The sequence below is a fragment of the Cordyceps fumosorosea genome, assembly GCF_001636725.1.
Source record: "Cordyceps fumosorosea ARSEF 2679 chromosome Unknown scaffold_1, whole genome shotgun sequence".
NCBI lineage: Eukaryota > Fungi > Ascomycota > Sordariomycetes > Hypocreales > Cordycipitaceae > Cordyceps > Cordyceps fumosorosea.
The window spans coordinates 2,746,135-2,770,963 of record NW_017387301.1 but is presented as its reverse complement, the minus strand read 5'-3'; the positions used below and the strand labels follow the sequence as shown (position 1 = coordinate 2,770,963).

Sequence of the window (24,829 nt, the reverse complement as noted above, 5' to 3'; positions counted from 1 at the left end):
AATACCCATCGCAATTGTCGGGGTCGTCACTATTGTCAATGGCATTAGCCGTTGTCACTATCGCTACCTACGGAGTACTATTCTCGCCATCACCACTTATTATCATCATTATCACTATCATTATCACTATCATTATCACTATCACCACTACCGGCGCTCTAAAAAAAACACTATTTCTAGGGATATTCATGGCAAGACTAGGGCGCCGTAGCCAGGTTCTCATAAGCGGGAGACCCTTATAATAAGGTATTAGGCTCTGCTTGATTTCCAAATCTTTCAGCATACGGCGTGAATATCTAATAAGTTGGCTGAAAAATTGTAGCGTATTAAAGGTATCGCCGTCCGGTACTTGTTAGGCTATGAAATGTCCACACAAATGGATGTACCTGCAGAGTGCCACCAAGATGTTCACCAAGCCCAGTTTTATTTACAACCAATCCTTTCTCAGCCTCAGCCTCACACCCGCATCCGCAGAGCACCACAGCTCCAGCACCAGCAGAGACACCTTACTTGTCCAGTCATAGCACGTCTTGTTTGTTCCCCCTGTTGCATGCGTGCGTCCGTCCTCCATCCCAAACAGCTTCTCCATCGCCAGATTCCATCTCCCCGAGACGCCCTGGCATCTCGCCTCAGACATCAGCAGCCAGCACATTCTATTGTTGCGCCGGCGCCTCGGCTTTCCTAGCCCAACCCCGCAACTTGCTTCTCACCACCGACAGCTACTTACCACACACCGACGCCTTCACCTCTCCCAGTCGATCCTGTCTCACTGATTCACTGCCGCTTGACGCCCGCCCGGTGACGTTGGTGACGGGAGGGGAATACCTTAGTAGATTGCGACACCATGCCTACCTGCAGCTCTTCGCTTCTTTGAGTTCTCCCCTGATCAGTGCATCATCGCGGTCTTTTTTTTTTTTTCGACGCATTCCCTTGCCAGCGCCGTTTTAGCCCTTTTTCTTTCTTCTCTTTATTCTTTTCTTGGCCGTCTGCTTCTAAACTATACTAGAAGCCCTCTGCTACCTTTGAACCCCCAATCCCCCCCGCCTTCTCTGTGGCTTCCTGGTACGTTCGTTACAACTCCCGGACTTTGCCGCGCACTCGCGCCTGCACATGTAACGTCAAACCGTGCAGTCCCTGACCTGCACAAACACAGTTTTGTCCTCCCTTTTCTCGTCCTTGTCCGCAGCGTCAACCCATCGGCTGCCATTCGCAACGAATTGTTCTCCACTCTCACACTCGATACCAGCCCCCGACATCCAATACCTATACCCCCAGGCTTATCCCCAGGCCTGTCGCGTTCGAGATATACCCGTTGGCGCAGCTTCATTCAAGCCACGCCCTCTACCCGTCGTCGTCATGGTCTCGGATGAGCACTACGAACTCTGCTTGCCCATCCTGCAGGACACCGCCCTCGAAGATGAAGATAAGACAGACAAGCTCGAGGAGCTGCTGAAGAAGGAGACCAACTTGACCGGCACGTCGCTCGACAATGTAGTCCTCGACGCCCTTTGGCGATTTCGAGAGGGTGCCACGGCCTCGGCCTCACCACCGCCCATCCGCCACTCCATCCTCAGACGCCCTTCTCCCGCATCGTGGCGTCACGGCGGAACTCCCGCGTCGAGCTCTCCGCGCCTTGGTGTCAGTCCTCTTGCGCCGCCCGGCTTCGTACCCTCGACGTACCGATCCATATCATCAACTGCATCGCCCTTTTCCTCGCCACGAGCTTCCCCTCGCCTCGCCTTTGCAACACCCGCGATCCCCCATAGCCCCAACCTCAACGCCTACGAATTCGCCAGTGACCCAACTCCTGCTCCCGAGATACTAGGCGACTATCAGACGGAAAATGTGGAATGGTTGGTCAATGACGATAATGCGAGTGTTTCGTCTGTCGGAACTTCGAGTGGGCTCAATGCTGCTGCTCCGGAATTTTCTTCCTCCATGTCTGCACAGCAGCTTGACATGTCCCCCTACGATATGCTTCGCTCTATTCTGGGCCACTCCCAAACCGATGACGAAATCGAAAATGCACTTGCATCTCACGGCTATGACTTGAGCGCCACCATCGCCTCCATCATGGAAAGCCAAGCAGCCGACGGCAATTACACAACAACTGATGATACCAGAAACGTCTTGATTGGGAAGTCCATAGCTCCGGATAGCCGCCCAGCTACACCCACCTCGGCCCAAAAGGCTGGCGTCATTTGCAAGTTCTACATGTCGACCGGCCAGTGTCTTAGGGCCGACTGCCGCTTTAGCCACGACCTCAGTAATCATCTGTGCAAGTGAGTGTAGCCATACATTGAGAAGGCCATTATCTATTTACCCACTACTAATGCGCCTCTAGATACTGGGTCATGGGAAATTGTCTAGCGGGCGAAACTTGCATCTTCTCTCATGATCCTGCCAAACTGGCGAGCAGACTGACCCTGGACGGTTCTAGTACACCACCCTCTCGGGGACAGTCTGCCTTGCAGCTGCAAGATTTGAGCTCATTTCCCTCTTTAAGCTCAGGACCAGCTTCAGATGGATACCACAGCGGAACTGCCACGCCGCCGCCTGGATTTCGACCTTTTCATGGCACAGAGAGCCCTCGGTCGCGATCTCGTCCTAGCAGTCGCCAGCATGCGAAAGAGCCACCCATGACCGCTCCAGCCTTGGATGACAACGAGGCATTCCCGACTCTGGGCTCCGCTTTGCTGAAGCAGGGCAAGAAGCATCACGGAAAAAGAGGCGGCCACGGCCATGCGCATAAAGACAATTTTGCTCCGAGTTCCCTTGCCGACATCGTCAAGACGGCGCCTTCGCCTGTCCCCGGCGGCTCACCTCGTCTAGAGGCCCGGAGGCTCAACGGAGGCGCGGCATTGTTCAAAAACGGAGAAAATAGCGCTGCGGCTCTCGCGATTCCCAGTCCCAAACACATTCCGTGGTTGGAGACTGGAGAGCACGCCAACAAGGCGTATTTGAAGGCTCGCCAGGAAGCCATTAAGCACGGTGGACTACGAAACAAATTTCTTCAAAGGTAAGTCCTGCAGATGGTACAGTGTGTGTATCATTGATGCTAAATCTTAGCATAGCGCGGCGCAAGCCTGGAACCGCAATGATGCGAGAGCAGCCAAGGCTCTCAGTTTACGGGGCCAGAGCGAGAACGACTTGATGAGGCAAGCCCATCGCGAGGCTGCCCGTGAGCTCTACGAAGAGCGTAACAAGCCAGTCGGCGACATGGCCGAGATTTATGTTGACCTCCACGGGCTGCATCCTGATGAAGCGGTAGAATACCTGGAAAAGATTCTGATGGACAATTCCAAGGAATCCCGACCTGTGTATGCCATTACCGGTACCGGACATCACAGCAAAAATGGAAAAGACAAGGTGGGCAAGTCAATTAGAAACTTCCTCAACGAATGGAGATATGCCTACCGGGAGTTTTCGGTTCCGGGGGACCGGAATAACATGGGAGGCATCCTCGGAATAGACGCAAGAAGCTGGGATAAATCATTAGCTAGACAAGAGGATAAGTCGGTAGACATACTCAGCCAAGGCGTGGAGATTGGCGACGGCAAAGTCAGGCTCTTGGTGCGAGACGGCCCAAAGACGGCCGCCGGCGCAAGACGATGACGATGGAGATTATTAATTCGTAAAATGAGCTGCATCGCTAGCAATGAATATATCCTGACTGCAGTGTTGACGAATTGCCAACTGATACAGGCTTCCGTGATTTGGGGTTGAGAGAGCGAACTGCGCAGCGAATGCCGGACGGACCCTGGCGATGGCCACGATAAGAAAGCCCCTCCCTCGGTCATTCAGAGGAGACAATGACGACCAAAAGTCTAAATCTTTGAGATGTGCATAGTGCATAGAGGTAGGTAGTGTGGTATGATGAACTGCATTATAACCGAGGACCTGGCTGGGTATGATGGCCTAGACCATCGGGCATTTTGACATAGTCCGTGCGGACTAACGAGACGCCCCGGGTGTGTGCTTTGGGAATGTGCATCACCAATGTTATTTTAGCTGTGTTGCAGCACATTCTCCATGGCCAAAGGTTTTGCAACGTCGAGAACGGCATTTACACTCGTGGTAATCGTCGAGCAGCATACACGGCATCAGTAAACAAGGCAGTGTTGCCCAGCATGAGTACAGCCATGCACCCGGAAGACTACACGGTAGTCCCCATTCCGCTCTTAAACGCCACAGTGAGCAAGTATGTACTTGACAAAAATTCGCAAAATGAGAATTGCATCAGATGCTAATACTTTGTTCCTGCTGACAGCGTTGAGTTGATGGTACGTGCTGCTTCGGCTGGTGACAGACAGCGTGTTAGTTCATCTCTATTTGACAAAGTCACTGACCAAGCCCTCCCTCCAGGCCAGAGTCTCCGTCATCTTCAACGCGCCGCTCTCCTTTGAGAAGCTCCATTCTGCTTGGATCACCGCCCTCCACGCCCGGCCCATCATGCAGGCGCCGATGCGGGAGTGTCCCTCCGCCCCCTCCGGCCTCGCCTACCACGTACGCACCCCCACCGGCATGGCCAAGTACTTGAAGCGGCAGGACTCGCTCCCGGAGCACCTTCGCGACTTTTGCTGCCTGGATGAGTCGCACCGGTCCATCCGGAGCTATTGTCCCGGCTTCGGCGGGGCGGCGGCCTCCGACGACGGCGGCGTGGTGGTGATTAGCCAGGGTCCCGAGGCGGCGGACCAGAAGCGGTGCGCGGCGCTGAACGCGGTGGACGGCTTCGACCAGCTGCGGCGCTCGGACCGGCCGCAGACGACGATCCAGGTGACGCGGTTCCGGGACGCGACCCTGGTGACGATGTCGGTCAACCACGCGTTCGGCGACTTGGTGACGATCAAGTCGTTCCTGAAGGCGTGGGAGGCGGCGCTGCACGGGAGGGAGGTCCGGCCGTACGAGCGCGTGGACGCGGACCCGTTCCTCGGCTACGAGCCCGGCGGCGAGTTGGCGAGTGGTGGTGGTGGTCTGCCGCCGCCGCCGCCGCCGGAGGGCTGGAAGGTGTACGGCCTGCTCGACAAGGCGAGGTTCATGAGGAGGTACCTGTGGGACCACTACGTCCAGCGGCCGGAGCGCTCCATCGAGGACAGGCGCATCTTTCTGCCGGACGAGTTTGTCGCGGCGCTGCAGGAGAAGGCGCGGTACGACCTGACCTTTGTGCAGAAGAGGCTGGACGGCGAGAAGCTGAAACCTGAGGGTGAAGACGACGGCACGACCACAAAGGAGAAGAAGGAGAGGAAGAAGCTGTACGTCAGCCGGTCGGACGTGCTGTACGCGTGGCTGCTGAAGCACAGCCACGCGCACCTCCCCCCAGACCAGCCAAGCACGGCCGTGACCATCTCCAACGGGCGCTTCCGCCCACCCGCCGGGCTCCCCGCCGACCCCGCGAGCCTGGCGGACAACGACCTCCTCTGCGGCGCCATGGCCATCGCCCTGCCCGGCCTGACCGCCGGACGGGTCGCCGCGCTGCCGCTCGGCGAGCTGGCGCTGCACGTGCGCGAGGGCATCCGCGCGCGCACCACCCCCGAGGGCGTGAAGCGGTGGCTCAACTTTCAGCTGGCGCACGGGCGGTGGCGTGAGCCGTCGGGGGCGGTGGTGGCGCCGTGCGAGCCGGGGGACTTTGTGACGGGCATCACGGACTGGCGGGCGGTGAGGCTGGGGGAGGTGGACTTCTCGCCGGCGCGGCTGCCGGGCGAGGGGGCCGCGGTGGTGAAGATGAGTGCGGTGGATGGGCACATGGTGGTGAAGAGCTCGAGGAGGGACTTTTACATTTGTCTGGGGGACGTGGAGGGGGGCGTCTGGATATTGGGGTATGCGAGCAGGGAGCAGTGGCGGGATCCGCGCAGTTTTGGAAGGTATGAGACGCTGCTGCGAGAGCCGAGGAGCAAGTTGTAGTGATGAAGACTTTACAGGTCAGGTAGTATCCAGAACTTGTTTACTCTCGGACGTGCGTATTCAAGCATGGTATGATAAAGACTTGACAGGCACTGTAAATGCATGTACAACTTGGTTGCTCTTGCACGTAAACATTCAAGCATGATATGACCAGGGCGCAGAAGCACTTTACAACAACGGTCAATTCATGTACAACTACCTCAACCCTACTCTACAGATTCGCAGATGTGTGGACGACAGAATCGAGTTTCTGCTGGACGTCGGCGATCAGCCTGGCCATCATCTCCGGATCGTGATACTTGGAGTCGAAGCCCAGCGACAGTGTCAGCCGATCCCACAGAGAAAACAAGCCCACCCACGGCGACTCGTTGATCTGCCTCCCCGTGTGCCGGAAGTCTTTCGCCTCAATGCTCACCCCCCCCTCGCCTCCGAACGCGCGCCTCAGCGTCAACTTGCCCTGCGGAGAGAACCCCGGCGGGCACGGCTCCGCGCGCTCCGGCGCTTCCGCACCGAGGCCGTCGATGGCCCGGTGCGAGGCAAGCTCCAGGCTCGGCAGGGAGAGGTGGTGCGGCCCCGCGATGTAGGGCTGCAGCCGCTCGCGTATGGTGCGGCCGAGCGCGAGCACGGCATCCCGGGCCGACCCCCGGTGCTCCTCCGGGGCAAAGGGGATCCAGAGGAAGACGGCGCTGGAGGCGCTGGCGCAGGCGCGGTCCGTGTCGACCCAGCGGCGCGCGTTGCGCGTCATGCCGAGCAGCGCGCCGGCCTCGTCGCCGCGGGCGTACGCGGCGCGCACGGCGAGCAGCGTCGCGGCGGCGGCGGCGTAGGTGATGCTGACGCCCTCCCGGCGGAGCGCGGCGAGGAGGGCTCGGGACCGGGAGAGGGTGAACTGCAGGGTCAGGCAGTGCGTCTCGTGCGGCCGGGAGGCGCTGTCCGCCCGGGGGTACATTTTGATGGACTCTCCGATCTGCAACGGTCAGTAAGGGTGGTGCCAATTGGGGGGGGGTCAAGTTGATCGTGTTCAGCTTACACGGGACGAATACAGGTCTTCCTGCGCGAGAATCTCGGCGACGGCTTGCTCCCGCTGCTCGGCGGTCGGCCGGTAGCGATCCTCGTAGAGCACCGCGGGATGGATGGGCAGCCGCTCCGCGACGCCCTCGTAGTCAATGTCCCTGACCGACAGCAGCACGTCGCCCGGGACCTTTGTCATCTGCCCCAGCATCTCATTCATGAACACCGGAATGCTAAACGCATCCGAGACCACGTGGCTCACATTCCACACCAGCGCGTGCTCCCCCCGCGCCTCCGCGCCGACCACCAAGTACAGCATGCTCCTCTTGCCCCTCGTCGGCAGCCGCCGGCCGTACGTGTACCTCGCCACCTCCTCGGCGCTCCTCCCATCGTCCACCACCACAAGGGTCTCCCGCAGCCAGGCGGCGGCCTCCTCGTCGGAGCGCAGCGCCGCGTAGGTCAGCCGCTGGGGGAGCCGCGTGCCGGTGGACATCTCGGCGGCCGCCTGCGGGAAGCGCGCGTGGCAGGCGAGCCAGGCGTTGCGCGCGCGGAGGGTGAGCGCCGCGGCGGAGGGCACGCCGCGGCAGGAAAAGGGCACGGCGATGGTGAGCTCGGTGTGCCCGTCGCGCACGTTTTGCGTGTACGAGGCCGTCTGCTCCTCGCCGAGGCAGGCCCGGGACCAGGTGCCGGGGGAGGTTTGGCGCCAGACGTGCGAGGCGTCTTCCGTCTCTCCAACGATGCTCATTGTGTATTGCGAAGATGGCGATTCTAGGGTTTGGTGTTTGAAAGAAAGTGACTTTGCTGCTCATCAACAGGTAGGTCGAGACAAGGCAACACTCGTCCATTCTACAATAAAGGTCGGGAGGGCGTAGGTTTAGCGAACCATGGGTGTGGCTGCAAGTATTACCAGAAGTAGCAAGTTAATTATTAGCCCGCCCCAAAATTGACTTTCGCAGGCCGTTATCTCATCAGATCCCAAGCTGACCTCTCCGTTCCGAGATAGGTCAACGGACAAATCCTCCGCACCATCCATCTTCGGCAAGCCCGTGAGATTTCTCAATATTTCTCTCAATCCGCTAGTCTCTACTGCAACCCTCAACCTTGCCTTATCTAGCTGGATAAACTTTCCGTAGGTAGGCGGACCCAGGCCAATGGGCCGGGCGATCACACTAGTCGTTGGTTGTGGTGACTAGCGGAAGCGATAGCCTACCGACAATGCGGTCGTCGGCATGTGGCTCTCATTCTTCGCCTTGTGTCATGTCCAAGTGCCAGTGTAAGTGGAAGTCGCAGCGGGAGTGGGATTCGGGCAGGACGTGAGAGTCGAGACTTGGCCCATCAACTTGGGCAATCTTGACGCAATTTGCACATGTCCGGTAGTTGGGTTTGATGATTCCAACGTCTATTTGGGTTTGAGGAGCCTCGGGGCAACTCAAGTAGGCCGCATTCTACCAAGTTGCATCGAGTCCTACTAGGTTACTTACTACTCGTTGCCTCGCCCTGGTGGTCATCACGGAACATGAGTATGACGCAGGAAGAGCCCACAGCAACACCAAGGGCAAGCATCATGGTGCAAGCCAAGTCGGAGTGGAATCTGGACCCGGCCACGGGCTCGATTTCTCGAAAGCTGCGAGGAGCAGAGCTCATCGTCAGGGCCTCTGAGCTCACAAACAACGGCAACGTGAGTTGGACAACTGTCGCGTCTGATAGTTGAGTACGGCACCGGGATTTACCATTTTTCATATAGTTTCAACTGAACATCTTGGGAGAGTTTGAGACCACCATCCCAAGAGCAGAGCTTCACAAGCGATGCCAGGCAGCCTGGTGGCTCACCAGACAGAGCCTCCCTCTAGTCGGCGTCACCCTCGGCCACGAGCAGGCCTCGTTCCAGCCGATACGCTCCCTCCAGGACGCGCGGCGCTGGGTGTCCGAGACCTGCGTCTTCGCGGACGGCCTCACCTGCGAGGAAGTCCTCCTCGCACAGGTCCGCCAGGCCTCCGACCTCACCAAGCTGACCGTCATCCTCGCGCCCCCCTCCGGCCGCCCGGGCTGCGTGCTCAACATCTCCCACACGCTCACCAGCCTGGACGTCTACCACATCATCGCCTCCTTCGTCGCCAACCTCTCCTCGCCCTCCTCCTCCCCCGACCTCGAGCGAGCCTTCTCGCCCGAGACCGCCGCCGCCCTCACGCCCCGCCTGCCCGCCTCGCTGGGCATCCCCGTGCACCCGGCGCACCGCGCGCGCGCCAGCCTCGTGCACAACGAGCAGGTCCGCTTCTCCGCCGCCGAGGCCGCCGCCTCCCTCGCGGCGGCCCGGGCGCGCGGGGTCAGCCTGACGGCGCTGTTCTTCGCGTGCATCGCCGTGGGCGTGGCGAAGCGCCACGCCCGCGGGGGTGAGGACGGGGCGCACCTCGTCTTCAGCGGCAACGCCCGGCGCTGGCTCGGCGCCGAGGCCGGCCCGCCCGTGGGGATGAGCGTGCTGCCGGGCGCGCTGTGGCTCGGCAAGGCGTCCCTGCTCGCTGACGACGCGGGCTCGCCGGCCAACGTGTTCGCCGTAGCCAGAGCGATCCAGGAGAGGCAGGGCCGAGATCTGGCTTCGGAGCACATTGTCGGCGTGTACGACGAGCTCGCGCCGACGGCGTTCCGGAGCATGATGGAGGCCTCGTCGGCGTCGTCGCACCAGCCCGTCGTTCCGCTCGTCAGCAGGCCGACGCTGACCTCCCAGGGAGAGTTCTTCCAGCAGCAGCAGCAGCAGCAGCAGCAGCAGCAGCGGGCGGATGAGGGCATCCCTCCGAGGGCCAGGCTGGTGCACTTCCGCACCGGAGGGCGGAACACGGATCCGAACGTGTGCTTTGCGCTGTACAGCTTCCGGGGCGATATGCGGTGCAACCTGCTGTTCGATGCCAAGTATTTTGACCGCGATGACGTGATGGCGCTCATGGAGACGGTCATGGGGATTTTTAGACGGGCAATTTTTTCCGTGCAGGATGGTGGTGGTGGTAATGAAGGCACCCCGGCTGCAAAGATCTAGAACGTGACAAGACCCCGAATCACGCCCCAGGACCCCTGCCCATCAGGAAGCATGTTTATTGAGTTGTCATGGTTAGACGTCGAACAGACCTTGATGGATAATAATGGTGAGAGCGCTAGTAGATGGTTCATCATGCACTACATAAGAGAGAAGAAGAATACACGTGATAAATGGAAAGTCGCAATACCGGGAGACTATGGCAAGATGCAAGCTGGTAGACTAAAACGTACAGCGCCCAATTCATGACTTTCTAACTGCATATCCGCACTATTTTTGTAACATCTAGAACATGACTCATTACACAGATCAACGCAAGTACCAGCAAACTCTAGCTAAACCTTCTCAGCAAAGCGCTCCTCTTTCAAGTAGCACATCGAAGACGATCGTGAGGACTGACTCGTCTCGCTCTTGCCACTCTGTTCCGCATGAGCAATCACCAGCCTGGCCGCCGCGGCCGCACCACCCCCGATCTGACTGCGAACTGCCCACGCCATGCAGTTGGCCTTGTAGACCGGCCACTGCCGGCCCAGCATCCGCAGCAGCTTCGCCTCCACGTCGGCGGGCTCGATACGCGGCGGCCGCCGGCTGCGGAACCCGAGCCCAAACTTCTCCGCGCAGAAGCCGTACTCGTGCGTGTCGAACCACTGCGACAGCACGAGCTGTGGCAGCCCAAAGTGCACCGCCTCGTTGAACGAGTTGCCGCCGCCGTGGTGGATGAAGACGCGCAGCGCCGGGTGCGAGTAGATGGCCGCCTGGTTCTGGACCCAGTGGGTGAGGCGGACGCAGGGGGGCAGGTTTTCTCGTGGGATCTGGAAGTGCAGAGAAGCGTCCTTGACAGCGGCCATGGGCGAGTTGATCTTGACGAGGAAGCGTACGCGTCCCAAGAGCTGGTCGCTGATGTTTTGGAACACCCTCATGCAATTCCAGAAGTCCTTCTCTCGCCAGATAAACATGGAACCCATGTTCATGTAGACCACGTACTCGTCACTGTTCAAAGCTTCATCCATCCAAGCGACGTCTTCGTCGACGGCGGAACTGGCGGGCGACATGTCGGGGCAAAGACCGGCTCCCACAAAAGCCAATTTCGACGGCTGCTCCGGGCAGTCGGCGAGGCCTAGCGTGTTGAAGTGCACGCCGGCCACGCAGTCAGGGTCCTTCCAGTATGGCGGCAGGATCCATGTATCCTCAGAGTATCCAAAAGACTTCAGCTTGAGTCCGCCCAATAGCAAGCGGCGCTTTGCACGTCGCTTGGCATCGGTGCGGCTGTGAAGAAACTCGTGCGCTTGAAGAACGGCATCTGACAGGGGTGTAAGTTTACATCTTTTCGCTCTCTAGTGAAAGTCTACTTACTTTCGAAAAATGTTCCCCATGACCTCTTGCGGTTGCCAGCAATGGGATGCGGTATGAAGCTGCCGCGTGAGGCGGTAAGACCAGGCGAGCAGGGTACGAAGACAATGTACTTGCGCCGGGCCAGCCGCGTTCCGTGAATGTACGGAGACGAGAAGCAGTCGACGCAGACTGCCCAAATATTAGCCTGCTTGCCTCGCGTGATGGAACTCGCGTGATGGAATATCTGGAGTTCACTTACCCATGTCGGGGTCCAGATCTTCAAGTCTCTGTGAGACTTTGACGGCCATATTGGCATAGACCTCACTGGGTCCAAATGCTCCATTGATGCCCGTCACTAAGCTTTTAATGCTCCCAGGGGTTCCTTGCATGGTCGACAACTCAACCTGTGCCAATTTTGTGCTATAAACGGTCAGTTTTGTGAGTAAGGTTGTGTGAGCCGGGATAGGCATACTAGTCTTGAATGATTTGTGCAGAGCCCAAGCTAATGAAGTGAACAAGAGGCTGCTGTGCCAAGGACTGACATTCTCGGAAACGGGCAACTTTGCTACCGCACGATTCTGCTGAGAGAAATGTGACGCGGTGGCCTTCGTCAACGAGCTGTTGTGCCGTTGCAAAGTGCACATTGACCTGACCCGAGGCCGGGTTCGTCAAAAAGGCAATATGCATTATGCTGCGGGTATAAAAACAGGGTGAGACAAATGTCCTAGAGAAATGAACTACAACGAAAGCCCAAATGCATTTCGGAAGAGCAGCCAAGCTAATTCTTATTATCAAACGCCATCCAGCTAGCAAGCTCACCCACGATATGACGATGGAGCTGCTCCGTCAGAATCCAGGGCCAGGCAACTAGAAAATGGAGAAGCGGAGCGGCATAAAGCCAATTCATCGAATGAATTGTGCAACATCATTTTGCCCACTTTGGATGCTGCACAGAGTAGAGTCTAAAGAATGACTAGGCAGACGGCTTATGGGTGTCGTGAGATAGCGCAGCGACGGAAGAGAGGAGCGGCGAGGTCGGACGGCTATGTTTTGCTTCGGCCGAAGGAGCAGATGAGCAAGGTTTGCCGATAGAGGTATATCCCGGAGAGGTTGCGATAAACGGAGATGCCCTGCGCCAAGACAGACGTTGGTTGCAAAACTCTATTTGAGCCGCGACGCTGGGAACATGGAGAAGACTAGCCTGGCCGAGACCCTGAGCATCAGCGACATGGGTCAGGAACAATGAATGGCATTGGGCTGAGCGAGCCAGCCTTGCATTAGTGTCGTTTTCCTCATTCTAAGCGGATTCGAGCGTAATGGGAAAGCCCAATCGGCGATAGGCAAGAGGCTCAAAGAGTCCACCGAACGGCCCCCATTTCGGAGGTTTTCGGTCTACGCAAGCATGTGCATGTTGGCCACGAGCCTATGCATGTCTCGTCTGGTTCATCGTGAGCCATCCAGACCAGATAGTGCCACATATGTTGCCGTCGATGTGGTATTGGTTGGGGGGTTGTCATGTCGCGCAACTCACCATGGTCAGCAAGTCGTTGGGCATGTAGATGTCCATGGCCACACATGTTCCGACTGTTCTTTTCAGCTGTGATATCGATATTGTACATAGAGTAACGCATACTCGTCTTAGTTGCCCGATAGCTACCACGCTCGACAAGGGTCGCCGGTGGATGATGCGACATCAGTTACGGGCCTTGCAGAGCTGCATCGACACATCGGGTTGCATCCACGGCAGTTTCGGCTTCCCGTCGGGCAGTCCGCGGCAGAATTGTGTCTGATGTAGCCTGTGTAAGAGCGGGAATTCACGGGGACACCGAACTTTCAAGCCAACGTGGGACAAGCCCGGCTGCGTCTGAATCGTCGCAGATATCGATGGTGGGAGAAGGCTAGTTGTAGATAGCCACACGGCCCACAAAGCGAGAGTAGACGACAAGACGGGCTGACATTGATAAAGGGAACGGTAATAAGCTGGATGATAGGGTGCGGAGGCGGCTTGATTTGCGGCTCAGAGACTGCGTTGTTGGTTTGGAGGCGCCACATCTGGCGGGCGATTGGAGCCCGGGACGGCGCAGAAGAGGCTTTCGGCAGCAGCATATCAGTGGACTTGGTCCAGCCCAAAAGGAGCGAACTCTTTGACAGGCCCCATTTGGTTGAATTTGTGCTTGCCCGATTTTGACAAGTGCGAGGGCGATGTATCGGTGGGATTGGGCCAGTCAAGACGCTTCGTGACTTGTTGGCGTTTGCCGTTTCCTGACTGATTATGTCACCCTTTGTCCAATTAGATGGAAGCAGCTATCAGCCACTAACGGCTCCACAGCGATGTAGCACCGCCACTAGGACTGCTGCCACAGGGCAATTGTAGGCCAGCAACCTCAGTCAGCAGCATCATGAGCACAACTATGTAGGCAGCCTACGGCTAGGTAATAGCAGCACCAATAGTAATTCGCTGCGCATGACGGCTAGCTGTGGCTGCTTGGAGCACTGTGTTGGCCGTCTAATAAGTCAGAACTTGGTGCTCCGCGCCTACATAGATTGCGGAGGCGGGTCATCGCACGCCGAGCCACCGATCGCAGCCTCTGTGGCTTGACCAGGCACAGAATCAGCCAGGGGTACTACGCAATTGCAGATTTGACATCTACATACATCCATCGTGAACCACAAAGCGTCACCGGATCGTTGACTACTTTCGTGAGCGAGTATACTACTTGCGTGCACCGACCGATAAGTTCGTGGACCCTAGTCGAATCCGACGATTACGAGGATTGTTTAGGCAACCAGGCAGAACGAACCGGGCAGAACAACGCAGACAGACGGCAAAAGAGACCGAAAGAGATTTGGGCTTGAAACTGGGCACATGGGTCATACACACGCCTGATGGTCATTCTAGTGATAATAAATCTCGATTGACTGATGCAATCGATAGAGCACCAAGCAGAAAACTCAGCTCGTCATTGCCGTTCAAGAGGCTAGGAGATGCACCTTCCAAGCGTCATGGCCCTCATCGCTGCTTCCTAGGCTGAGGTCAGAGCTTTGCGCTCCGTAGGTACACCGGTAAATACCGACACCGTTGTCTCTGCCCAACTTTTAGCAAAGACGGTTGCACCGGCTGCTCGTTACATGCAAGCACTCGTATTAGCTGCAGGCTAGCAGCCTAGTAACGATGATGCAGGCCAAGACCACACGCCAAGTGCTGCAGCCATCAAGCACGACGACCTCACCTTCCCTGCTTTCCCCCGCGGTCCGATCTTAGTGTCATGTCGATCCTACACAGAGGTTGCCTTTGACAACTACCCCGCTTCCTTTCATGTCTCGATTCACCCACCGCTCCTTCAGCATGAGTCCGCTAAGCGAGTTCACGACATCATGACCGGCCATTCCGAACTAATTCTTGCATATGGTTGCAATATTCCACGGCCTACTGCTGCTCCCCCGCATTGTACATATAGGCAGCTGGCTGACTTTGCTGCCGCGGGATTCTCACCCTTCATCTTTACCTCGTTCGCCAACTTCCCTTGGCTTGAGCTTGCCCGCAAAGATGCTTCTCAGATTTTCGGCTCTGGGCCAGCTTCGGTACGCTGCTGTTGCCGCTGCGCAGGTATCTAATTACGCGCAGAATTCGACCAAATTTGACGTCCTCGACTATGTAGACCCTCTCATTGGAACTGTTAACGGGGGTGGGCAAAGTCGTGAGCTCCGGGTAACGAGATATAGAGACTAATTCACCTCATCAGGTCATGTCTTTCCTGGCGCCAGTCTGCCATATAGCATGGCCAAGGCTGTTGCCGACGTCAACGAGGAAATCCAAGGCGGTTTCGCCTCCAACGATGCCGATGGTATGTGAATCAATGCATTTTCACAGTATCAGCAGCTAACAGTCTTCTAGTCACCGGCTTTTCTCACATGCACGACAGTGGAACTGGTGGTGTAAGTCACCGAAGACCAGCCCGGCCCTAGGATGGCCGACGACAGATGTCGCTAAATCCCGAATCTCAGGGCGCCTCGATGGGCAATTTTCCCCTCTTCGCCCAGACTGGATGTCCTGGCAATGAGCTGAACCGTTGCTATTTTAACAAGATCACACGGGCCTCTAAACGCAAGAATGGTACAGTCGTCGCGCGTCCCGGCTACTTTGCAATCTCCCTCAACACGTCTATCACGGCGGAGATGACCGTCTCCAACCATACGGCCCTCTACCGCTTCACCTTTCCCACAGACGGTTCCCCAACAAAGGATACAGACCCGCGCGTTTCTTATGTTCCCCTCATTATTGCTGACCTGTCCGATCTGTCCGAGTCGCGCAGCAAGGCCACGGTCTTAGTGGACGGGACAACAGGACGCATCACTGGCAACGGCACCTTTAACCCCTCTTTTGGCGTCGGCACATACGACTCTCACTTCTGCGTCGACTTTCACGGCGCCCAGGTACGCGACAACGGCGTCTGGATCAATAACCGTGCAGGAAACGACCCCAAAAGTCTCAACGTGACAAACAAAGTCCCTGCCGGCGCTTGGGTTCAGTTTAGGCCGCCTAAAGACAACCAAATTCTGGCGCGCGTGGGACTCTCGTTCATCAGCGCCGAGCAGGCCTGTAAGAATGCGGAGAGGGAGATACCTGACTTTGGCTTCCAAAAGATCCGCGATCAGGCTGAGGCTGCCTGGCGCTCCAAGCTTGATGTCGTCAAGGTGGATAGCTCAGGTGTTGACAAGTCATTGCAGAGGACTTTTTGGAGCAGCTTCTACAGAAGTCTCATATCTCCCCAGGACTACACCGGTAAGCGCTTTTTTTGACACGTCTCTAACCTTCCTATGGCTTATTTCGTGTAGGCGAGAACCCTCTCTGGAAGAGCGACGAGCCGTACTTCGATTCTTATTACTGCATCTGGGACAGCTTCCGGAGCACTCACCCGTTTCTCACCCTAGTTGACCCTCATGCTCAGGCCCTGATGATTCGTAGTCTGATTGATGTTTACCGTCATGAGGGCAAGATGCCTGACTGCCGAATGTCTCTTTGCAAGGGATTTACCCAAGGAGGCAGCAACGCGGATAACTTGCTGGCCGACTCGTATCTCAAAGGCCTGACTGATGGAATTGACTGGGAGACTGGGTATGAAGCTGTCATTTCCGACGCGGAAGGTGAGTACTCGCATCACATCTCTGTCGACCGGTACTGACTATCCGTGAAGATGAACCGCCACTGTGGACTGTCGAGGGTCGTGGTGGTCTGCACTCCTGGAAGACCCTAGGTTACATTCCCACGGACGACTTTGACCCCTACGGAGTGGGCATCTACACTCGCAGCATCTCCCGTACCGTCGAGTACAGCTACAACGACTTCTGCATCGCCGAGATGGCGCGTGACATGGGCAAGGTGCACGACGCCGAAAAGTACCTCAACCGCTCCGGCAACTGGCTCAACATGTTCGACCCAACCTCGCGCTCCCGGCTGAACCTCACCGGCAGCAAGAACGAAGCCGATTTCGTCGACAGCAGCTTCCAGGGCTTCCTGCAGCCGCGTTACCTCAATGGCACCTTTGGTTACCAGGACCCGGCCATCTGCACTGACCTCTACAACTTCACATCTTGCTACCTTAATGAGGATGGTCACGAGACATATGAGGCTGGCTCTTGGCTGTACACGTTCTACATCCCCCACGACGTGGCGACGCTCGTGCCCACGCTCGGCGGCACCGATGAGTTCCTCCGCCGCCTGCGCTATCTGCACGAGACGCCCGGCCTCTTCTACATTGGCGATGAGCAGTCATACATCATGATCTTCCTCTTCCACTACATCGGCCGCCCTGGTTTGTCGGCCGAGTACGCGCACCGCTACATTCCCAGCGCCTTCAACGACACCATCGTCGGCATCCCCGGCAACGACGACTCGGGTTCCATGGCCAGCTTTGCCGCGCTTACCATGATGGGCCTGTTCCCTATGAGCGGTCAGGACGTCTACCTCATCACCGCGCCCTTCTTCCGCGAGTTTAGCCTGCTCAACTCCGTGACCGGCAAAACGGCCACAGTGCGCACGCACAACTTTGACGCTGCGTACAGGAACATTTACATCCAGAACGCGACGCTCAACGGCAGCCCACTCATGAAGAGCTGGCTGACGCACGAGTTCTTCCGCGAGGGCGGTGTGCTGGAGCTGCACCTGGGGCCGAGGGAGAGCGGCTGGGGGAGCGGTCCGAACGATGTCCCACCGAGTGCTTCGACACATTTCTGGAAGTAAGGGTTGGAGAGTGCTGGGAATTGGATCACGCAGTTGTCTGTAATCACTTGCAGTCGGGGCCAAATGAGGAAGGAGCGATTGATCCGCAAATAGCAATTTCTTGAATTGTTTTAATAATAATGTTATATTCTACAATTTCTAATATTGAGCTGCAAATTCCTCGCTGAATATAGTACGCAATCTTCTCCCTACACCGCAGTAGAGTGATTGAACCTTTGAACAACGCCATCGACCATAGCCGCGGCCGTGTATAGCAAGTATAGCGTAAGTTGAAAACAAAATGTTATGATAGTTATAAACGTTGCCTCCAAAAAGGGAGGGGGGGGAGGGGGGTACATGATGGGCATGATGTCGCCGGCGTGCGGGCCTGGGCCGAGTCGGGCCTCGCCAAAGTCGGAGAGCAGCAGAGGCCCAACCTGCGGCCTGAGCCAGGGCGAGCAGTATATTGTCCGATTGGGGCAGATTTTGCGGGAAACAGGGCTCGTCAGATCGACGTCTTCGAGCTTCTTGAGGGCGGTGTTGTCTTCTAGGCGCGAGCAACAGGTTGCCTGGGTGGACGTCTAATCCGCAGCGATGGTTCGTGTTCGCGAACAATTTTGACGTGCGGTTGTCTTTGGTACGTGGGGATGATTCAGGAACCAGAAAATCAGTACGCATCTGTGTGAACGGTATGGGTTTCGGTATGGAGAAAATCAAGTGCCTCGAGGAGCTCCTTAATGGCACTCTTAACAAAGACTTTTACGAAAGCCTTGTCCCTTCATAGGCATCCATGTCGCGTAGACTCATCTGTGAGACCTGCATAGCCAACACTATGTGCTTGCCCTTGGGACCTGCAACTTCAAAAGCAGCCAAAAGTTTCCTGATATTGGATGCGCCGGTGTGGCGGCTAGGCAGTGCCTTTTCTAAGTGCTGGTAGAAGGGAGGTTCGCGATGCTTAACGGAGTTATGCATATAAACTTTCGAAGCTACGTATTGGTTCTTTCTATAAAGCTGTCAAGTTTAGCCATGCTGCTGTTTCTTGTAACGGTTCGCACTGGCTGACTGAACTTACTCAAGGTCGCGCGCCAGCCATACGGTCGAGGAGGACCCGTAGCCGAGCTTTGCCACGGTCTGGTAGCAATCGTGGAGGAGTTGACCCAGGACCATGGGATAGAAATGATCGGCTTGATACTCGGGCATAGACTCTTCCTCCAGTGGGTGGTCGCCAGGGATCACGGTGAAGCCCTGGGAAGGGAACGTCGATGGGCCTGGTCGCGAGGGCGGCGTCTGGGTAGCAAAGCCCAACTTGCTTGCAAGGCGCTTCCGTGTCGAGCCGGCAAACATGGCGGCCGTCTGCTGTATTCTCGAGTAGGGCGATAAGAAAACGGAACGCGAGAGGCCGCAAGAAAAGAAACGCGGAGACTTAATGCGTCGCGGCCACATGACGGGCGAGCGAGGTTGTCAGAAGCAGGACCGCAGGTTAGTCAGCTCTTTATGGTAACTTTCTATAAGGTGCCTAGTACCTAGCCAACACTCCTCGAGACGTGTTTTCAGAAATACATCATAATAAACTCGGTTGTATTTTATGGGAAAACCTGCTTCTTGCAAGTTCTTCTGTATTCCTTCTCAACTTTGCACAAACCAACACAGAAACCAGCGCTCATCCCATATAAAAAGTAAGCAGGGATATCATGATAACTCGCTTCCATGACACAAAAATTCGACATAAATAAAAATAGACACGCCATGCATGAAAAAAACACAATGCAAGAGCAACGAGAAAGTAACGAATCACCGTCTAGGCAGATTGACCCTCCCAAAGGCGTTTGCAGCTACATTCGCCCCCCAGCCCTGCGTGATCGAGTTCTTGACAATCAGTGCCGCCGCCGCCGTCGCCGCCTGACGCTCCTTCTGCCTGTGGCGCTCCTTCAAGTAGTGCGCCGCTTCGGGACGCATGCGGAGGATGCGGAGGATCATGTCGTCGCTGGGGTCCGCCTGCGTCTCGCGACGCTTCGCCTCCTTGGCCTTGCGCATGGTGCCCAGGTTGCGGCTCATCATGATGCTCTTTCCGCGGCGGATCGTGCCCATGCTGGCGAAGGCGCCCGCGCCGCCGAGCGCCGCGCCGAAGCCCGGCGGCGCCGAGTGGCGCATCGTCTGCTGGTTGCTTAGGAGCGCCTGCTGCGCGCGCTGCGCCGTGGCCGAAGCCATGCGCTCCGATTCGCGGATGAGGCTGTGCGTGTCTTCAAAGTAGAAGAAGTTGAGCGACGCCAGCTCGTGCCACTTAGGCGACTTGAGAACCTCGGCAGGAACGCCGAGCTGCTCGCCAGAGTGCTCTTCCTTGGCGTTGAAGAAGCCAAACAGAAGTTCAAGCCAGTGGTACACAATGTCCAATTCTTTTCTGCTGAGTGATTTCTGCGTGGAGGGTTTGTCGGAAACTGGCGGTACGAGCAAGTTTTCAATCGTCATAAGGACTTCTTTCCACAATCGCGTCATGACGGCGATCATTGTCGCATCAGTCAGCGTCTGCTTCATAATGGCAAAATTTTCGTCGAAATAGGTAAAGAGCGGCGTCAGGGCATGTACGATTTGCTGAGGCGTCAGTACTGGGAGCGTGGATGTACGCTTTTTCCACAGGTTAGTAACCTGCGAACCGAGGCCATTCAACCCCAGAAGGCCCCGGAGCGTCTCGACAGAAAGTGTCGAGTTGATCTGGCTCGTGAGCTTTTCTCTGGTTAGCCGATTTTCAACTGCAACGCACTTGATGAGGCCTACCTTGTCAGTAATCTTGCGCACCATGTCTCGCTCAGCTCGCTTAAGATGGCGGAAAGCCTTCCCAAAGTGGAACTGGATATCGTCTCGTTCGCCTTCCATGCTTACTCGGATAAGCATTCGACCCTGAGAATCCAGATCCAGCCAGAATTCTCGAGGGAGATAGTCACCAAAATGGGCCGGGTCGATCTTCAACGACGTCCGGCCAACATAGTCGTGGTCTCCAAACGAGTCGTAGTCCCAAACAGTGGCAATGAGATTTACCGGGCCTTGCACAGTAAACTCAAATGACTCGTCCCAGCGCGGGTTAAGATTCCTGTAGATGATGCGGGTCTTGTACAGACGCTTCTGATACTCGTCTCCAAAGACCACATACGGGTCGCTGTAACCATTTGGGTCGCAAGCCTTGAGATCTTCTGCTTCAACAACCTTAATGGTGAACGTGTACTTGCTTGGCTTCCGTGTCTGCTTCCTAGGGCCATCAATCTTCTCCAGTAATTCGGCGCAGGCATCCGAGTTCATACTCTTCTCCAGCTTGTCAAGTTCCTGCATGGCATACTCAATATTGTTGAGCTTGACGAAGGACTCGGCAAAGAACTGGAAGGGCTCCGCCTTTTCCTTGTTGTTCCAGGCATCTTTGGCAAATTGCATCCATTTCTCCTGCGTCGACTTATTCTGCAAAGCAATCTCCTCGGCGGATGGACGATCCATTTCCTTGGTAAACCGCTGCTCAATCACTTCGCAGTAGCGGCCCAAGCCGGCCGAGAAGCTGCGGGCAAGCGCCGTCATAAAACGAGCATGGTGTTCATCATTGTCCCACTCCAGCTTGAAGACCTGGTCAACTGTCTGGTTGAATAGCATGAACAGGTCAATGACAGACACGCTATGTCTCTCTGAGTCGCGCACGATGTGATCAACATGTGCGGTGCGAACTTGAAATTGGTCCTGTTTGATTGCCTGGTCGACGTAGTCTGACATTTTTCCTTCAGCGACGCGAATCCACCGCCAGACGAAGTCGACAAGCAAGTTCTCGATATTGAAAGCAAACGCTTTGGTGGGAAGATAGTCATGGTGGATGCGTCGGATAGCAACAAGCTCCTTGTAGAGCTCAAATCCGTCTTCAATATCAATGTCTTCACCGCTGACCTGCGCTTGCCCAAGAATCGTTTCGAGAATGGCGCCGGCATCGCTCTCAAAATTTGGGAAGATTTCTTCCACCAGGATTGCAAAAGGGTCCACGCCGATGATGGTTTGGTTGTTCTTGTATCTCTTGCGAATACGGTCACAAAGTTTTGTAATGGTCTTGCCGAGCTTCACAACATGCGCAAACTCCCAATCCTCCTTGACGACTGGAATTTCTTTACGCATATTTTCACGGTAAACTTCGACTGCCTTGTTCCGGAGGGCGGTAGTAAGATACTCTGTGAATTCAGCCACTGCTTCGGGTCTCGGTGTGAATATTTCGTCCTTGTAAATGTGGTTTTCGAGGATAAACATGACAGCGCCAATATTTGGAGGCTTGCTATCGTAGCACTGTGCCATTATGTCGTAAAGTTCTCGTAATATAGCGTCATGAATAGAGTGAAATGTGCTTTGATAGACGGCAAAGTCGTGTATGGTCCATTTGCTCGGTGGTATATCGGTCAGGGGTAATGCATAGTTTTGAATATACGGTGGCTTCTTGGGTTCTGGTTGCGGGTTTTTGACGACTTCGATGATGGTATCAAGCTCCTCGGGCACAATCTCCTGGTCAAGGAACTTGCGCGCCGCAATTTCAAGCAGAGTTATTAATCGTGAAGCCTGCGGGAGTCGCCAACGCACACAAAGTTCCGTCATGAGATCCATGGATTGCTTGGAGAGGGGCTGGTAATCGAGTGCGGGGTCGGCATGTAGCTGGTCAAAAGCTACAGCGTGTTGGAGAATATATTTATAGTATGCTCGAGGGTTGGGCGGAATGAAAGTATACAAGCCACCTTCTTCGACAGTACGAATGCTGCTCGCGTCGTTGGAGATGGAGGATATGGAAGCCAAGGGATCGAATCCAAGGGAAGTGTCCAGCGAAGAGATGGCACGGCTGAGGTCGGCGTAGGCTTGGTCCTCCACGTACATAGATTGTGGGCGACTGGGCAGGAGTTTGTCGCCAGACGAAGACGACTTTGTAAGCTCCGGTTTGGCAGTCAAGATTTCCAGCATCATTTGCGACAGAAAGTGGGCTTCCGACTTTTGCCACTCAGTGAATGATTCTTCGACATCAAAGTCGTCGCTGCGGAGAGCGCCAGAGCCGTTGGAAGTTAGGCGCTGCTGGTACGTCTTGAGATCCCTCAGAGCTGCTTCCTCAGTCCAAACGGTGTGCTTCTCATTTACTTCGGCCTGTACGTCGGAGAGGCTGAGCCCAAATATACCGGCGACGATTTGTACCATAGGCATGTCCTTGACATCATAACTCAGAGGGACAACAACCTCAATGGTGGTGCCTGCAGAATCGGAGCCAGAACTGACGAGATCTTGGTCATTGGTCAGGAGCTTGTTTTCCAGGGTAATAAGCCTGGAGAACAACTCAGATTTGTCGCGTTCGTGACCTTGGTCTCGGAGCATGGTGGCGGCGAGGCGGACGAACAAGGCCAGGTGACGATCGGGCAAAAGCTTCCAGGAGTCATCGTCGGGGGCGCGCCCTTTTTGGGCGGCTTTGGTCGCAGATGAGTAAAACATGAGAACAAGGGGCTCGAATTTGCGCTCCTTTTCAATGGTTTTGCAAAATGTCTTCTCGGAAAAGGCAATGTAAGCCTCTGCGAAGCTCCGCTTCACAGCAGCATCGTTGAAGCCGGGCAAGCGCTCGGAACCTTTTAAGACGCCGCCGACACGATCGAGAAGTGCGACAGGAAAGCTACTGGGGAGCTTGAGGGCGGATGCGCTGCCAGACACATATTCCTGGACGAGCTGGCCAACACTGGTGTGGGTGCGAGCTGGGGGCTTGGGAGCGGCGACGTATTGCTTTCGTTTCGCTTTCGGCTGCAGGAGGTAGTGGAGGTATGCGGTTCGTAGGGCGAAGCTTCGGGCTTCATCATGTTCCACAAGGGTGATGTTGGACTTGGACTTGGGGTGGGCGCGGCGCCCTGAGTCCTTGCTGCTGCTCTTAAGACGGCGGCCGACCGAGGACCTGCGAAAATCCTGGGACATGGCGGGAGACTCAAGAAGCAAGTCGACGCGTAGAGTGCTTTCTGCGGTGGTTCATGACCTAGGTCCAGAGATGGGCGCGACAGCAACTGTGATGATCGGGTAGCAGGCGGCGAACGAGGGGCGGAAGGTTGAAGTAGCTAGGTGGGATATTTAGCGTCACGGTGATGGGTTCAGGTTGGCGGCTGGTGACTGGCGGGAGAGTGAATGAAGGACAGAGACAGAGTGGTACAGGAGGGAGGTTGAAAGAGCGGCAGGGAAAAAAAAGTGTGGCTTTCGGCAGTTGGAGACTGCCAGCAGATGGAATTGTGAGTTGGAGTTGTGCAGATGTAACTTGAAGCTCGAAAGTAGACAGGTAGATGGAAAAGGCAGCCCAAACGAGAGGTGCGACAAGTCTTGGGAGCGCAACGTCATCTTGTCCCTCCCTCCCTGTCTCTGTCTTCCAGGTACAAGCGCTGGGTCGGGGAAGGCATGCGTTCCGTAGGTACTGTGTGGACACTGGACAGAAGCGCCCCTAGCAACAGAGCTTGGGCCGCTCAAAAAATGCCTTTGCCCTGGAGACCTGTCTGAAACAACCAAACAAGCTTGGAAACACGCCATTCTTGGTATCGTGGAGGCGGTGGAATGCAAGACCAAAGGAGCCAAGAATAGTAGCAGCGCCAGGGCCCTGGAAGGAGGCCAAAGACGGGCGCCATACTGAACTTGGGTAGCACTGGAAGAGCGTGTGGGGGCAAAGGAACGGAAAATGGGCAAGACAATGAGGACAAAGATGTGACGAGGCGGTCATCGCTGGTATCTATGATGTGAGGGAGGGTTGAGGAAAATGAAACAAAAAGATTGCATCTGGACCTTTGCTAGAAAGCCAAGTTCAGTACAATACAATACGATGCTGCGCATATCCAAAACTACACTTTTCAAGAGAGCCACAACTATCAACGACCAAGTTCATTTCAGTTTTGAAAAAAAAAAAAAAAAAAAAAAAAAAAAAAAAAAAAACGAAAAGAAAATCCATGTGGAAGGCCGTAGAGTTTGGAAAATCAGGCATAACTACGGATATACCTCTTGGAATGACACAAGGATGCCACATCCCAGATCAATACTGTGGCCAGCATTCCACCGAGTCGACGGCAGTCGGGGTTTTTTTTTTTTTTTTTTTTTTTTTTGAGAAAGATTAAACAAACAAACATTTTATCATCGAATTGCGGCAATTCTAATTCATGCTAGTCACGGAACGATTGCTGGGCCCTTTACTGAACCGCCATGGCAACATGCGAATCCGCTTGCCTACTTTCGTGTTGTCCAAACTTACTATTGTCGCCTAAACTCTTCTTCGATCTACCTAGCGCATCAGATGCGCAATCAAGGCAAAAGGTGGAGAGATGTCACATCACGAAATAAAA

At 55.7% G+C, this 24,829-nt stretch overlaps 8 protein-coding genes across 8 annotated transcripts; 4 read left to right on the top strand and 4 right to left on the bottom strand.

The window, feature by feature from the left end:
* Nucleotides 1–1,356: 1,356 nt before the first annotated feature.
* Nucleotides 1,357–3,615, top strand: ISF_00893 (CCCH zinc finger and SMR domain containing protein; the record flags this gene model as incomplete). Its single annotated transcript, XM_018844500.1, has 3 exons — nucleotides 1,357–2,282; nucleotides 2,345–3,019; nucleotides 3,075–3,615. 3 exons carry the CDS (start codon nucleotides 1,357–1,359, stop codon nucleotides 3,613–3,615), a joined length of 2,142 nt encoding a protein of 713 aa, XP_018708950.1.
* A 371-nt stretch (nucleotides 3,616–3,986) lies between these two features.
* Nucleotides 3,987–5,901, top strand: ISF_00892 (Chloramphenicol acetyltransferase-like domain protein; the record flags this gene model as incomplete). The annotated part of the gene is made up of 3 exons (XM_018844499.1): nucleotides 3,987–4,201; nucleotides 4,271–4,283; nucleotides 4,342–5,901. 3 exons carry the CDS (start codon nucleotides 3,987–3,989, stop codon nucleotides 5,899–5,901), a joined length of 1,788 nt encoding a protein of 595 aa, XP_018708949.1.
* Nucleotides 5,902–6,112: 211 nt separating this feature from the next.
* On the bottom strand, nucleotides 6,113–7,654 carry ISF_00891 (hypothetical protein; the record flags this gene model as incomplete). Its single annotated transcript, XM_018844498.1, has 2 exons — nucleotides 6,113–6,865; nucleotides 6,929–7,654. The coding sequence occupies 2 exons, from the start codon at nucleotides 7,652–7,654 to the stop codon at nucleotides 6,113–6,115; spliced, it is 1,479 nt and encodes a 492-aa protein (XP_018708948.1).
* Nucleotides 7,655–8,425: 771 nt separating this feature from the next.
* On the top strand, nucleotides 8,426–9,937 carry ISF_00890 (hypothetical protein; the record flags this gene model as incomplete). Its single annotated transcript, XM_018844497.1, has 2 exons — nucleotides 8,426–8,587; nucleotides 8,654–9,937. 2 exons carry the CDS (start codon nucleotides 8,426–8,428, stop codon nucleotides 9,935–9,937), a joined length of 1,446 nt encoding a protein of 481 aa, XP_018708947.1.
* A 332-nt stretch (nucleotides 9,938–10,269) lies between these two features.
* Nucleotides 10,270–11,574, bottom strand: ISF_00889 (UDP-glucuronosyl/UDP-glucosyltransferase; the record flags this gene model as incomplete). Its single annotated transcript, XM_018844496.1, has 3 exons — nucleotides 10,270–11,234; nucleotides 11,288–11,455; nucleotides 11,526–11,574. The coding sequence occupies 3 exons, from the start codon at nucleotides 11,572–11,574 to the stop codon at nucleotides 10,270–10,272; spliced, it is 1,182 nt and encodes a 393-aa protein (XP_018708946.1).
* Nucleotides 11,575–14,813: 3,239 nt separating this feature from the next.
* Nucleotides 14,814–17,507, top strand: ISF_00888 (Glycosyl hydrolase 92; the record flags this gene model as incomplete). The annotated part of the gene is made up of 6 exons (XM_018844495.1): nucleotides 14,814–14,964; nucleotides 15,010–15,111; nucleotides 15,162–15,202; nucleotides 15,272–16,049; nucleotides 16,103–16,411; nucleotides 16,462–17,507. The coding sequence occupies 6 exons, from the start codon at nucleotides 14,814–14,816 to the stop codon at nucleotides 17,505–17,507; spliced, it is 2,427 nt and encodes an 808-aa protein (XP_018708945.1).
* Nucleotides 17,508–18,245: 738 nt separating this feature from the next.
* On the bottom strand, nucleotides 18,246–18,830 carry ISF_00887 (protein kinase domain-containing protein; the record flags this gene model as incomplete). Its single annotated transcript, XM_018844494.1, has 2 exons — nucleotides 18,246–18,489; nucleotides 18,559–18,830. The coding sequence occupies 2 exons, from the start codon at nucleotides 18,828–18,830 to the stop codon at nucleotides 18,246–18,248; spliced, it is 516 nt and encodes a 171-aa protein (XP_018708944.1).
* A 447-nt stretch (nucleotides 18,831–19,277) lies between these two features.
* Nucleotides 19,278–23,432, bottom strand: ISF_00886 (C2 domain containing protein; the record flags this gene model as incomplete). Its single annotated transcript, XM_018844493.1, has 1 exon — nucleotides 19,278–23,432. One exon carries the CDS (start codon nucleotides 23,430–23,432, stop codon nucleotides 19,278–19,280), a length of 4,155 nt encoding a protein of 1,384 aa, XP_018708943.1.
* Between the last annotated feature and the right edge of the window lie 1,397 nt (nucleotides 23,433–24,829).